General features: G+C 41.7%; 1 protein-coding gene across 13 annotated transcripts in view; it reads right to left on the bottom strand.

Annotated features, from left to right (window-relative positions):
• Positions 1–13,514, bottom strand: part of TANC1 (tetratricopeptide repeat, ankyrin repeat and coiled-coil containing 1) — a 241,983-nt gene that overhangs the window by 160,263 nt on the left and 68,206 nt on the right. For all 13 annotated transcript variants that reach the window (XM_043576845.1, XM_043576842.1, XM_043576844.1 and 10 more), the window contains one exon: positions 1,748–1,827. In XM_043576845.1, the coding sequence (XP_043432780.1) occupies positions 1,748–1,808 (61 nt within the window). In that variant the 5' untranslated portion in view covers positions 1,809–1,827. The remainder of the gene's footprint in view (positions 1–1,747; positions 1,828–13,514) is intronic.

Here is a 13,514-nt window from a genome sequence, read left to right as displayed (position 1 = left end):
GTAACCATTCTAATTAATTACTCAAAAGGTAGGGATTGGTTTTTTAAGATTAAAAGTAGAATACGGTCTCTCGTTTCTATCGTTAAAAACTGGTTTCTTTTTTTTGTATCTGCTATACAGGTATTAATGAGAAGCTTCTAATAGAATCTTAACAGTAACTTTACAATAAAGGGTATCTTTTTTTAAATATTTATTTGAGAGAGTGAGCATGAGCAGGGGAGGAACGGAAAGAGAGAGAGAGAGAGAGAGAGAAAGAGAGAGAGAGAGAGAGGAAAAGAGAATCCAAAGCAGGCTCTGCACTGACAGCAAGAGAGCCGGATGCGGGGCTCGAACTCACAACCGTGAGATCATGACCTGAGCCAAAGTCAGATACTCAACCAACTGAGCCACCCAGGCACTCCTAAAGACTCTACTTTTAAAGTAAGTTTGACATTTTGCAGACTCTTTGGTTTAAGGGTTAATTAATAGAAAATGTGTCTAAATTCCATATAACTAAAAAGTTTAAGCCCACCTATTCTCTTAAGTACAGAAACAACACATATTAACATGATCCTTAACATTACATAACATACATTATGAATCACACACACACATTACAGAGTAACATTATGTAATAAAAGCTATTGCAACATCTTTTCAATTGAATAGTTAACTATAATTCAGTGATGTTTTGGTAATAAGTGTACTTATTTATACTTTAATAGAAATTTCAGGACGCCTGGTGGCTCAGTCAGTGAAGCGTCCAACTCTTGATCTCGGCTCAGGTCATCATCTCACCATTCATGCGTGAGACCAAGCCCCGTGCTGGGCTCTGCACTGTGAGCATGAAGTATCCCTGCTTAAGATTCTCTCTCCCTCTTTCTCTCTCTCTCTCTCTCTCTCTCTCGCTCGCTCTCCCCCTTCCTGGCATGTGTGCGCACACACATGCTCTCTCTCTAAATAAACATTAAAAAAATAGAAATTAAAACTGCAATGTTATTCAGTATACAATAACTCAGAAAACCAGCCACTCTCCAACTCCAGATCATCATGAGTTTGCAGAGTGAAACAGCACATCTTGGGGAAATCAATCAATGCTAACAGATTTTTTATTGTACAATAAAATGGTAAAAAATATGTAATTTTCCTAGCAAGAGAAACAGACCACTAGTGGCCACCAAAATAACCGTAGAGGAGTTTATCACATGGAATGCAGTGAAGAGTCACAATGACTACATATGCACCAGAACTCTATCAACAGGAATGAAATCCAAGGCAAATTAAGTAGCTCTCATCATAATGAAAACTAGCAGTCTGGCACTGAGTGAGGCTACACCTGTTAGGCGGAAAATTTGATACTCAAAAGAGGAGGACCAGTCAGCCAGCAGTTGGTCAAACATATAAAATGAAATCGTGTGTGGGAAACGGGAAAGAGCTTTCTAGAAATCAAATTCCTGGACACACCTGCTATCCCTCCATGTCTTAACTCTGACTGCCTCTGGATCTGAATGTTCTGTTAAAATTATGAACCTTCCAAGTGTTCTGCGGAAAGGATTTGGTTCGTAACCCAAACTCAGTTTTCAAAGTCACTTCCCATAAAAGAGCTCAGAAGTGTATTTAATTTCTCATGGCTTCCAGGATTATGTGCATTCTCACCCAGAGCACTCCTTGGGACCCATTCCCGATGCAAGGGCATCCGTCCAGCCTAGAGTGAGCAGGTGTTGATGTCCCATACCCACCTGCTTGTTCAGCTCATTCCTGTACGTACCTGTCTCCTTCCTGCTCCCCTTTCCTCCCTCTCGGCTCTTTTTCAGCACAGCCTTTAACATTTTCAACACTCTTTTGCTTCTAAAGAGAAAAGGAGGGGAGGGAAGAGGAATTAAGGGTTATGAGTTGGAATATAACTTGCATACTGACACAAAAGATAACCTGTGCCCTAACACATTGCTTAGGAGAATATAAAGGTACCTTGAGTTTTACATTATTTTTCTCTGAAGAGACTAAGATGGGAAACTAAATGCTAAAGACACAAGGAGTATTTTATAACATTTAAAGAAGTGATCAGAAGTTCACTGTCTTGTTATAAAAGTTTAAAAAAAAAAAACTCACACCAGGGCATTCTCAGCATTCCACATCTAATTAAGGTTACGAGGCTAAATCTGGGCACGTTACTGTAAGATGTTTGGCACAGGAATTCAGGTCTCCTAACCCCAGTTCATCAAAAGAAAACATTAGAACAGAGAATCAACAAGATAATGGTTAAGAAGAAAGCTACATGTTTAAAGGCACGTTTTGCAGATGCTACTGATTATATAACCACAAGGAAAACGTTTTGTAAGTTTATCAGATTAAAACATAACCTTATAAACATTTATAAAATAAATACAATGGAAACACATTTTAAAGCTGATGTCAGGGGACCCAATCAAACAGCATACATTACAGTGGGTTTTTACTACATATAGTTAGGACTTGGGGTAGGGGGTGGGAGGGTTGGGGATGGGGAAGAAAGTAGAACCGTCTGTGGTGCTACAGCTGAATCCTTTAAACGATAAGCTGCATTTTTAAACAGGGTTGTACTGAGCATGTAAAAACACCACAATGGCCCAGGCCTAAGATGAAACCTAAAACCATCCCTATAGCAAAAGACAGACAAAGGGCCATTATTTCATCGCTGAGTCTCCAGTAGCTCTCTTCCCTCCAGGAACTCAGAGGAGATGGCTGGACAACTCCCAGTGGTCATGAATCCGAGTAGGTTGTGTTACCCATCACACCGTTGTTAACGCACTAAGGACAGGAAGGTGGAAGGCAAGCAGGTTGCTCTTGGAAAAAAGGAGAGAGAGAGAGAGAGAGAGAGAGAGAGAGAGAGAGGAGAGGAGAGAAGGGAAAGAGGGAGAAACTGCTGGGGAGAAGAGGGCTCCACCTGCCTAGTGAGCTTGAATGCTTGAAATGGCCTCAATGTAACTAACACCCCGCACAACTGCTCAATCCCAGAGTGAAACAGAGCCTTTGTGGGGACCACGGAGAGCCAAGAGTCTCAAAGTGCTGCCATTCACAGAGTCACACAACATAAGCACACAGCATGACCTTCTATCATTTGGTCCAGGCCTGTATTTATTTTTCCAAGCCCTTTGTTTCCCTGACGAAGAAACAGAGACCCTGGAAGGCTGACTGCCCAGGGTCACACAGCTAATTAACAGCAGGGCCAGAATCCAAATCTGCAGGCCCCCAACAAGGGTCTTCTTCCAACACACTGCCTCTCCTCTCAGAAAGTGAAAGCTTTGGGCAAGAGCAATCAAACCAACAAACAAAAATCAACAACAAATCAACCCACCCTAGAGATACCAGGAAGACAGTATTTTAAGCAGAATTTGGAGAAAGCTAAAGTTTAATGGAGTTAAATCACTTTACAAAACAAGTCTCCACACACAAAAGGCTTACAGTCTAATTTTTTTTTTAAAAGTCTGCTTCAGTGAGGGGCGCCCGGGTGGCTCAGTCAGTTGAGTGTCCGACTCTTGGTTTTGGCTCAGGTCATGATCTCACAGTTTGTAGGTTCATGCCCTGCGTCAAGCTCTGTGCTGACAGCATGGAGCCTGCTATGGATTCTCTCTCTGCCCCTCGACCCCACTCAGGCACACCCATGTTCTTTCTCTCTCAAAATAAATTTAAAAACTTAAAAAAATTAAAATGCTACTTCAGCAAAGATTTGTGTTTCACCTGAAGGGCAAGCACTGAACCTGGGAAGACCACCAAATTGTGGCAACACCAATTTCTATGATCATGCTTAAAAGAAACACTGAAATATGTTGTGTAAAAAATGGTGGACAAAATTCAATAATAGATGCCTGCTAAGCTCAGATTTTTTCTTTTCCAAATCAATCAACCTTCAAGGTTTGTCATTTAACAAAGACAACATACTTCAAAAATAAAAGAAAATTATTGATGGAGTCGTGCCAACAGAGCTAGGCTATGGTCCCTTAGTGAGCTCTCCCAGAGCCCTGTACTTCCCTGGACCACAGACTGGCTCAGACCCCACCATGGCAGTGAGGCTGCCCCTGATTAATCACCCTGGTCATCTCCAACCCACAGCATATCTGCCTTGCCATGGGAAAGACATGTCCCACAGGGCGAGGACTAGGAGACACAGGCTTGGGCATCTCATCCCAGACTCCCTGGATGCCTACTTTGGGGAGCTCAGCTATTTTCAGGATAGTCACATCTTCCATATCAGTGGTCTTGAGTTAAGTGAAAGAGGCTATCAGATAGCCACTGTAATTTTTCTTCCCAGTTCCTGCTTTCCTCCATATAAAGCTTAAATTTTTTTTCCAAGACTTATTCGAACTATGACCTGGAGAAACTTTAACTAAGTGTACCTGAGTACAAAAGTAACTCAGCTTCTATTTCTTTAAATTATATACTTTCGAAGAAGAGAGAAAAGACTAGCCCCTAGATCAGGCTCTGAAATTCTCTAATGGGGGAAAAGTTGCTATAATTTTCATTTAAAAGAAAATAAAATGTGAATAAATAATGTTAACCCTAGACAACCAATGACCTGAAGTGACCTAGATTTCCTTATTTTCCTACTATTATTCAACATCTAAGTTTCCCAAATACCATAGGTTCTTCCTTTTAAAATGCCCAGAAGTTAAATAAACTACCAAGCTTACTTTCACTTTTTGGATTTCTCCTTTAACACAAAGTCTTTGGGGATAGGCACAACATCTCCATGTTATGTGTTAGCATTCTACACAGTAATTACAATGATATGCAAATTATAACAAATATCACCCTAAGTAAAACAGGGAGGATTTAAATGCAAGACCAAATCTGGTCTGGTTTGCAGTCACAACGGCAGCATCGTAACCATGACCACCTTGTCTGAAATCACAGCGTAACATAGCTTTAAAATTCTCCTCTTCTGGAGTGCCATACTGCCTGTTTACACAATTCCAAGTGGAATCTGTGAGCTGAGGGCAGGGACTGTGCTAATTCTTTAATACAAACAGAAGCCAGAACACAGGCTTCGTACCCACTCTGTTCTCCATATTTGTTGACAGATTTAACTAGGCTGCAATGAACACAGATGAGCGACTTCCTCCAAATCAAGCAATAAGCCAACATTTATAGCGGTTTATAAGTTACAAGGAACATTCCTATAGATTTTCATTCACAAGAAACACAGAAACAGAAAACACAGTTAAATTCATGTGACATCAGGCAATGAGACAGTAGGGAAGGAATGCTACATTTCCTAATACCCCTTCAAGTCAACACCTGAATTAATCTTAAAATCTCCTGGTAACAAAATCTTATTATCCAGTTATTCTGAGTTTGTATGCACTCCACTAGAAGGAGCATCTCCCATCAAACCATATATCTGACCTCAAAGCAACGCTGTTTCTGAAGGTGGCTCCCTTTTGCCAAAATTAAGCAAACCAAAATAGCAATATTTACAAGTGAAACACTGAAAACTAAGTTGTACATAATTAGGGATTTTTTCTTTCCCCAGAAAAGGGAGAGACATCAAAAACATCCTCATCTTTAAGGGTTTGAAAATATTTTTCCACCCTCCTAAGGTCTGACTTATCAAAATAATAGCCATGTCCTCTGGTATGACTACCTGTGGAACTTTCTTTGCATTAGCAATCCTCAGTGTTTATTAAAAGAAAGGAAATGTGTGGTGGCAGTGGGAGGTCTGAAGCACCCTTCAAGATAAATAATATATAGAACAGGGCAAATTAAGAAAACAAAGCAGCATAAAGACCACAAAAGGAAACAAAGGGGCCTGCTAGCTGGGGCACTGGCCCTTGGCTGGATATTCACGGAAAATTACATTATAGAAGCTTCCTGAAAGCAAGAGCCACATCTCAACATTCTTTTAGGGCTCCCACGAAGCTGGGGAAAAAACAACCCCTGATGAATACTTGAAATTCCAGTAGGTCTCTCTCCCTGCTCTGGCTCCTGGTGCCCCGTGCCCCCTAACCCCAGCTTTTTTTCCCCCCTCTTATAGTAGAAGCCGCCTAAGAATCAAGAGACCTAATCCCAGCTGTGGCCCACACATTGTAACTAGGAACAAGTCACTGAACTTCTCCAGGATTCAGATGCGTCAGCCAGAAAAGGTGGGGGAGACACTGGACTATAATTTATTTCCCAAGACACACAGGCCCAATCATTCACTCTTTATTCAAAACCACTCTACAAACTGTACCTCTAATTCTGCTGTTCTTTTCTTTAGTTAGGCTGGTCATAAGCAAAAAGACTTCTGATTTGAGTATGAGTTATTAAATGCATAGTAAATTTACAGTCCCACAGAATGTGAATTTAAAAGATCTATGGGCATGAAGTCTCAACTCAAATGTTTAAATTCTGATGCACAAATTAAGTGGAAACTATCAATTAGATTGAAATCACTTTCAACCCATATTTTACATATTCTGTAGGAAGGTATACACGTTGTTTGGGGAAAAGTTTCTTAAAAAACAAACAAACAAACAAAAACAAAAAAACAAAAAACCTGACTCTCCTAGAGCACCTGGCTGGCTCAGTCAGTAGATCATGTGGCTTATGATCTCAGGATCATGAGTTCAAGCTACACATTAGGTGTAAAGATTCCTGAAAAATAATAAAATCTTTTACAAAATTAAGAAATTAAAAAACCTGACTCTCCCAAGCTGGTATTTCAAATTACTAGACAATTACTATATGCAAGTTGTTTAAAGAAGTTCTCATTTTGTGAACTAGTTGGCAAAAAGAAATTTTCACTTTAGAAGCAAAACAAGACTAAGCTACTTCCTTCTGACTGCAGGAGCTTTTTTATTTTGTGAAGAGATTTGTTCAGCCCAACTTGTCTACCTCTTCCATAAAGCATTCCCAGGCCATAGCCATAAAAAGTTATCTTTAGTGTTGCCTGGGTGGCTCAGTCAGTTAAGTATCTGACTTCAGCTCAGGTCATGATCTTGCAGTCTGTGGGTTCAAGCCCCACATCAGGCTCTGTGCTGACAGCTCAGAGCCTGGACCTGCTTCAGATTCTGTGCCTCCCTCTCTCTCTGCCCCTCCCCTGCTCATGCTCTCGCTCTCTCTCAAAAATAAAGAAACACTAAAAAAAATTTTTTTTGGGGCGCCTGGGTGGCGCAGTCGGTTGAGCGTCCGACTTCAGCCAGGTCACGGTCTCGCGGTCCATGAGTTCGAGCCCCGCGTCGGGCTCTGGGCTGATGGCTGAGAGCCTGGAGCCTGTTTCCAATTCTGTGTCTCCCTCTCTCTCTGCCCCTCCCCCATTCATGCTCTGTCTCTCTCTGTCCCAAAAATAAATAAAAAACGTTGAAAAAAAAAAATTAAAAAAAAAAAAAATTTTGGGGGGTTATCTTTAATTCCACATCCCACTTTGTACTGATATATGGTTATGACACAAAATCATGCTGAAAAATGTTAATTCTACAAATCCCTCTCAGCACCTTGTAATGTACCTTATACATAATCAACACTAGGTACATTTTTTAAATGAATGAACAACAGGTTGTCATGGAAGGGAACTCAAAAATCAATGGCAAGGGGTGTGGACTAATAATTTAAGATTTTTTCCAGTACTAACCACTGGTTTCCAAGTTTATGGTCAAAGTTATACATTTCCACAGCAGGATCTGTTCTTTTATCAGGCCTTCAGAAGGTCACAGGGAGGTTTTATTTTGGTATTTCAAATATGCATACAGAAGGAAAAAGTACAATGACAGAAAAATCAAACCCTGAAATCAATACATTCTCCTCCAACCAGGAAAAACTCAGATGGGAAGATAACCAAGGGCAGCACTTCTGGCAATAATCTTTATGCCTCCCGGGCCAATGGCTGTTGTACAAGATTGAGCACCAACCTTACAGAAAGCCCCTGCTCACCCAGAAGCTGTCTTCGGGTTGGAAGCTCCCCAACCAAGCACATACCTCCCTACTCCAATAGCAATGCTCCTAACTAGAGCTCCTAACTAGAAGACAAAGTAACCACCATATTGTTACCACCACCACCAGCCAGACATTCATAGATATGTAGATCTATTTGAGAAGGCATAGGCATTTCCCCCAAGCCCACTTCAGAAGCTACCTCAAAGCCCCTCCTACTCCTGAGGCCTTCTTACCCACCTGCTTCCTCCTCTAGGTCTGATGGTCAAACCCTGCCCCACTCCCCACATCAGCACAGAATTTGTATGGTCACTCCAGTACCACTGGATACGTTGGGGAGGAACAGAATTTTATTCCATCTATAATTCTCCAAGGGAAGGGTTGTATCTCAAAATAGACTGCCATCCTTTAATAAATTTAAATAAACGTAACAGTGTCATTTAGAATGCAAGTCCCGGGGCGCCTGTGTGGCTCGGTTCGTTGAGCATCTGATTTTGGTTCAGGTCATGAGCTCACAGTTCGTGGGTTCAGGCCCCACATCCGGCTCTGTGCCAACAGTGCTGAGCCTGCTTGGGATTCTCTGTCTCCTTCTCTCTGCCCCTACCCCGCTCACATTCTCTCAAAGATCAGTAAACATTAACAAAAAAACTTTTTTTAATAAAATGCAAGGCTCTGAGGATTAGAGGAAATTGTCCTGACTCTCCTGGGCCAGCTGGCAGCAAAGAGAGACAGGGTTACAACCTGATTTTCCAATTAAGGAATCAGCCCTATGCTTGGAGTTTTTCATTTTATACACTCCTAAGTATTTGTACCAAGCAAAGGATGAGAAGTCAAACATAATATGATGGAAAGGGAAGAAAATGATATTAACAAACATGGGCAGGAAGCTAGGAGTTCATGCCTCCATTTTCTCTATAAAGTAAAAATAAGGTATGAAAGGAGCAGTGAAGGTTGAAAACAGCCCTTGCAGAAGAGAGGAAGGTAAGCACAAGATTAAAAGGACAGCTGAACAGCTCTGACTGCCCAATCTAGGCTACAGAGCAAGCCATGGCACCAGATCAGAGTGTGCAACTGTATCCTCATGCTCAGCCCTACAGACCACCCAGAGGAGGAGAGGAATGAGCCAGCGAATGAATGTCCAGCACAGGAGCTCCAAGACTCAGAAGAGTGCTCTTGTGATGTGCTGAAAGTGGTACACCATGGAATGAAGGCTAGACAGGGAGGGAGGGAGGCCCCAGAGAGGTCTGATAGCCAGAGAGAACAGGGACTGTGTCTCAAGGAGATCAAAGAACAAAACAGTCACACTAAGTGAATGAGGAAGTTGAAAAAAAGTCCAGTCCTTCAGAATAAACTTTTAAATTTCGGATGTGATTCCAGACAATGATAAAGGTCACATGATGGCCAACAGCATTGTTTGGTAAAGTGGAATGTCTTCAAGCCCAGGTTGCTGGAAGCAAAGAAATCACGGAACTTGATTCCTGGTGTATGGAAGGGCCATTCAGATGCTTATTACAGTAATGGAGGCAGCATTTGGGATATCAACCATCACCCGAATAGCTAGTATTTACTAAGTTTTACTATATATCAGGTAAAGTGAAGAGTTTTACATACATATATAATCTCTTTTTATCCTCAAAAAAAAAATCCTGTGAGATAGCTTACTGATTTTTTTTTTTTTTTTATAACCAGAAGAAGCAGAAAGGCTTAGAGAGATTAACAACTTTCTCAAAGTTACACAATGTGTAAAGGTAGAACTTGAAAGCTCAGGCACTGACTGGCTGACTCCAAAGTCCTCAATGAACTGGGGGGAGGGGAGGAGGGGGACAGGGAGGTGACCAGGAGAGTGCATAATACAAGCTTCAAAGACAAGGTGGCTTTTGCATAAGGGTGAAAGTGTAGTTGTTATGGATCCAGCCAAGGCGAGCTGGGAGAAGGCCAACATCAAGCGTGAGCCCCACTGGCCATGAGGTCAAAAGCCCATGGAGGACCACCCAGGGTTTGAATATGAACCACAGTCTTTGAACATGCTTCCTTCCATCCTCTCTCACACAACTCTGTAGAGGATGTAACTAGGGTCACAGGATGCTCCCCTGTAAGGTTTACAGCAACTGGAGACCCAAGCCCTGTTCCTCACAATGGCAGTTAGCTCTATAACAACCACACTGATTACATTTTCTTCTCTTTTCCCTTCTCCTTTCTGGGAAGTTTTCCACTTGTGTCATTTAACAGATCTATGAGCTCCCAGCTTACACTGACTACCTTCTTGATGTATAGCAACTACAACTCCCTTAATAAGGATAGAAGGCATTCTGTAAACAAAATAACTTTGGGCTAGTTATTTCCCCTTTTATGGACTCCTGTATCTAACAGGAATACTGCTCCCTTTCTGGCTTGACTGGACAATCAGGCCTCTTCCACCTACAGGTGCTATAATTTCACAGGGAAAATTTTATTTCTGGTTCATAAGACCACTGTAATCATAGTAGCTGGTAAACCACCACTGCTAAACCATCACTGCAGATGAAAAAAGGGCCCCTCATTGGAGTCTATGGCATGGGTGATAAGCCTTTATAGGAAAGGAGAAGAGACCTTGAAGACATGTCAGAAAGTCCATTTTTCAAAAACTGCTAAAAGGTAATCAATCAATGCCAGCTGAATGAAGTCTGGTATTATAAATCTAAAGAAATTAAATTTTTTAAATTGCACTGCATCTGGCCTCAAAGTGAAAAAGGTCAGACAACTTCAAAGATGCCGTGAAAGGCAGCTATTCATTACACAAAGATCTCTTGCTTATGTAGCTGACAGATGGATCCTTCACTTAAAGCCCTACAGAAGACATCAAAATCCCTCCTCCACTCCTGTCAGTGATGTGCTAGGATGCTCCAAACAAGGTTATAACCTCCCCTCCACCGGGTCCTAATTTCATTAGCATGGGAGTTCCCAACACCCAGTGTCATTTTTTTTTAAACTCCCCTAGGTGATTCTAATGTGCACACAGCAACACTGATTTAACACTAACTACATACCAGGCCTTGCTCTAAGCACTTAGCCTACGTACATTGTTATTTAATCCTTACCACCACCATCCACAGAAGGTACTATTAAGATCCCGATTCTACAAAGGCAGAGAGAAGCTAGTAATTTGCTTGGGGTCACACAGCTCAAGGGAGCAGAACCAGGGTGTCCATCCAGATTGTCCTGCTCTAGAGCCTAACTATATAGTCCCTCCTATGCCTACTTTTTTAATTAAAAAATGAGACAGACTAGCTCCCAGGGGCCTGATGAGATGGACAGACAGAAAAAAACTGCCAAATAGGAGGAAAAAAAAAATCATTGTTGGTCACACACACACACACACACACACACACACACACACACACACCTCCATCCACAGAGCAGCATCCCAGGTCTCAAACCTATACTGAAAAAGAGTCTGGCTCTATTGAGAGACACCTACTGTCCACTTGCTCAAGTTCTGCTAGGCATCCAGGAGTTATTTCAACCACCAGTGTTGTCAATATTTGTGACCTGGAGGTGTCATGCTACAAAATACATGCTAGAATAAGCAAGTTCTTCAATTCCTGAGCTCACAAAAGAACAATACTGGAAGATGTGCCATATTGCCAATGGGGGAGAGTATTTGGGATAGAGACCTCCATGTCACATGGGCAATGCTTCCCCTATTCCTAACATCCAGAAGTTAGGAACGGTGTATTCAAAAGGATCTCAAAAATCCCACCCCATTTCTCACTGAATGAATTTCATAAAACCTGTTAATAGAGGATGGGGCAAGGAATGGCCTGGTGCCCAGCATTTCTCTGGGCAGTTTTACACAGTCCAAATAGACATAATAAGGTTTTAACTTTGGATAGAAAGTTCTAAAATAAACTAGGGTATGCCTGCCACAATAATGCAATGGAGAACTCACTGAAACTAATACAAGTCACACAACATCATCTTTTCCATAGCTACAGCAAATATCAACACACGGAGCACTGTGTATTCTTTTCTGAAATTTGTAAGGGAAACCATTGTTGGCCATAAACACTCGTTGTAGTAAGCCGTCTTAAGGGGGACTGCTACAGTGGGCCCTAAGAAAGGTCACCTGGAAATAGGGGATGGTCTTATTTTATCATTCACCCCAAGAGCCCCAAAATGGGGGGAAGTCGGAGCTCCAGATGATAAAAGTCAAAGACAACTAGGAAGCAAAAGCCGAATATGTTAAGACTTTTTTTTTTTTTTAAGTTAACTAATCTAGTCTCAAAGCAAGATGAGAAAGACACAAGGATGCCATCCAAGGCAGAAGCTTATGACCTTTTAAGGGACACGGACTGCTTCAGCAATCTAGATCCTCTCATGAGAATGTTTCTGAATGATTCTGATGAAGAAAATACGCTTACAAAGAAAATCAGTTACGCTGAAATGCACATATAAAACTATTTAAGAAGCAAAGATGTTGGGGCGCCTGGGTGGCGCAGTCAGTTAAGCGTCCGACTTCAGCCAGGTCACGATCTCACGGTTCGTGGGTTCGAGCCCCGCGTCAGGCTCTGGGCTGATGGCTCAGAGCCTGGAGCCTGTTTCCGATTCTGTGTCTCCCTCTCTCTCTGCCCCTCCCCCGTTCATGCTCTGTCTCTCTCTGTCCCAAAAATAAATAAACGTTGAAAAAAAAAAAAAAAAGAAAGAAAAAAAGAAGCAAAGATGTGATAATAGTGATGTGTGCTTAACACATACATAACAAGACACAGCAGCAGGGCTAACAGCTACTGTAGTTTTCTAAGCAATGATGGGCATAAACGATGGTTTAAACTATTTCCCACAATGTGATACCAAAATCTGATTTCTACTTGCCAAAGCCACAGGTGCTACTGTATGCTGCATGTTTTCATGACTTAAGGAAAAGCCACATTCTGGTTAAAGGTTGTGAAAATAAAGATGTAAATTTTTTTCTCCATCCATCCACATTCACAGAACCCCTGAAGTGCATCCAATGATCTCAGTATTAGGAACCCTGACTCAAAGAATCAGAGTCAGACTCAACAGGACAATTACTCAGACTTGCTAAGTGGTCTGCTAATAGCCCAGGAGCTTCCAGACAAACAGTAGCTCAGTTTTATCCCACTAACAGAACCACTGAAATTCAGAAAATTAAACAGCAATTTACTGACTGGCACACATTAGCAAGATGGGGTATTTCACGTATGCACCACTCCTAGCAATTAAATGCCAAGTCCCATGATTAGTGTTCATAGTAATCTATAAAAGTTCTACTTAACAAGAAAGTCCATCACCACCAAATTACTAACCCACCCACAATAACCAGCCTGGCATTGCAGGAGAAAAAGACCTGTGGGGATTTACACCGTGAGACAATATACAAAAACAGGAAAGCCAGGTTGGATATATGGGACAAGTGTATTTTATTATGGTGTTGTTTTCTTGGATGCTCTCCTTATCCTTTTTAAAAGTGTTTAAGGTCCAGCAAGTATAGTCTTCCAATTAACTGGATCAGGCTTCCTAGTTAAGGGTGATACCCAAGGCTTGGCCTCTCCCACGCGCACTGCCTCATACGGTCAGGCCATTCCCCAGCTGTGTGCCCTAAATCAGGGGATACCCATATGAAGATAAATATAATTCAGAGTCCAAAATAC

Source organism: Prionailurus bengalensis, chromosome C1 (assembly GCF_016509475.1).
Source record: "Prionailurus bengalensis isolate Pbe53 chromosome C1, Fcat_Pben_1.1_paternal_pri, whole genome shotgun sequence".
Classification (NCBI taxonomy): Eukaryota; Metazoa; Chordata; class Mammalia; order Carnivora; family Felidae; genus Prionailurus; species Prionailurus bengalensis.
Note: the sequence above shows the minus strand (reverse complement) of the source record. Positions and strands in the feature narration are given on the sequence as shown.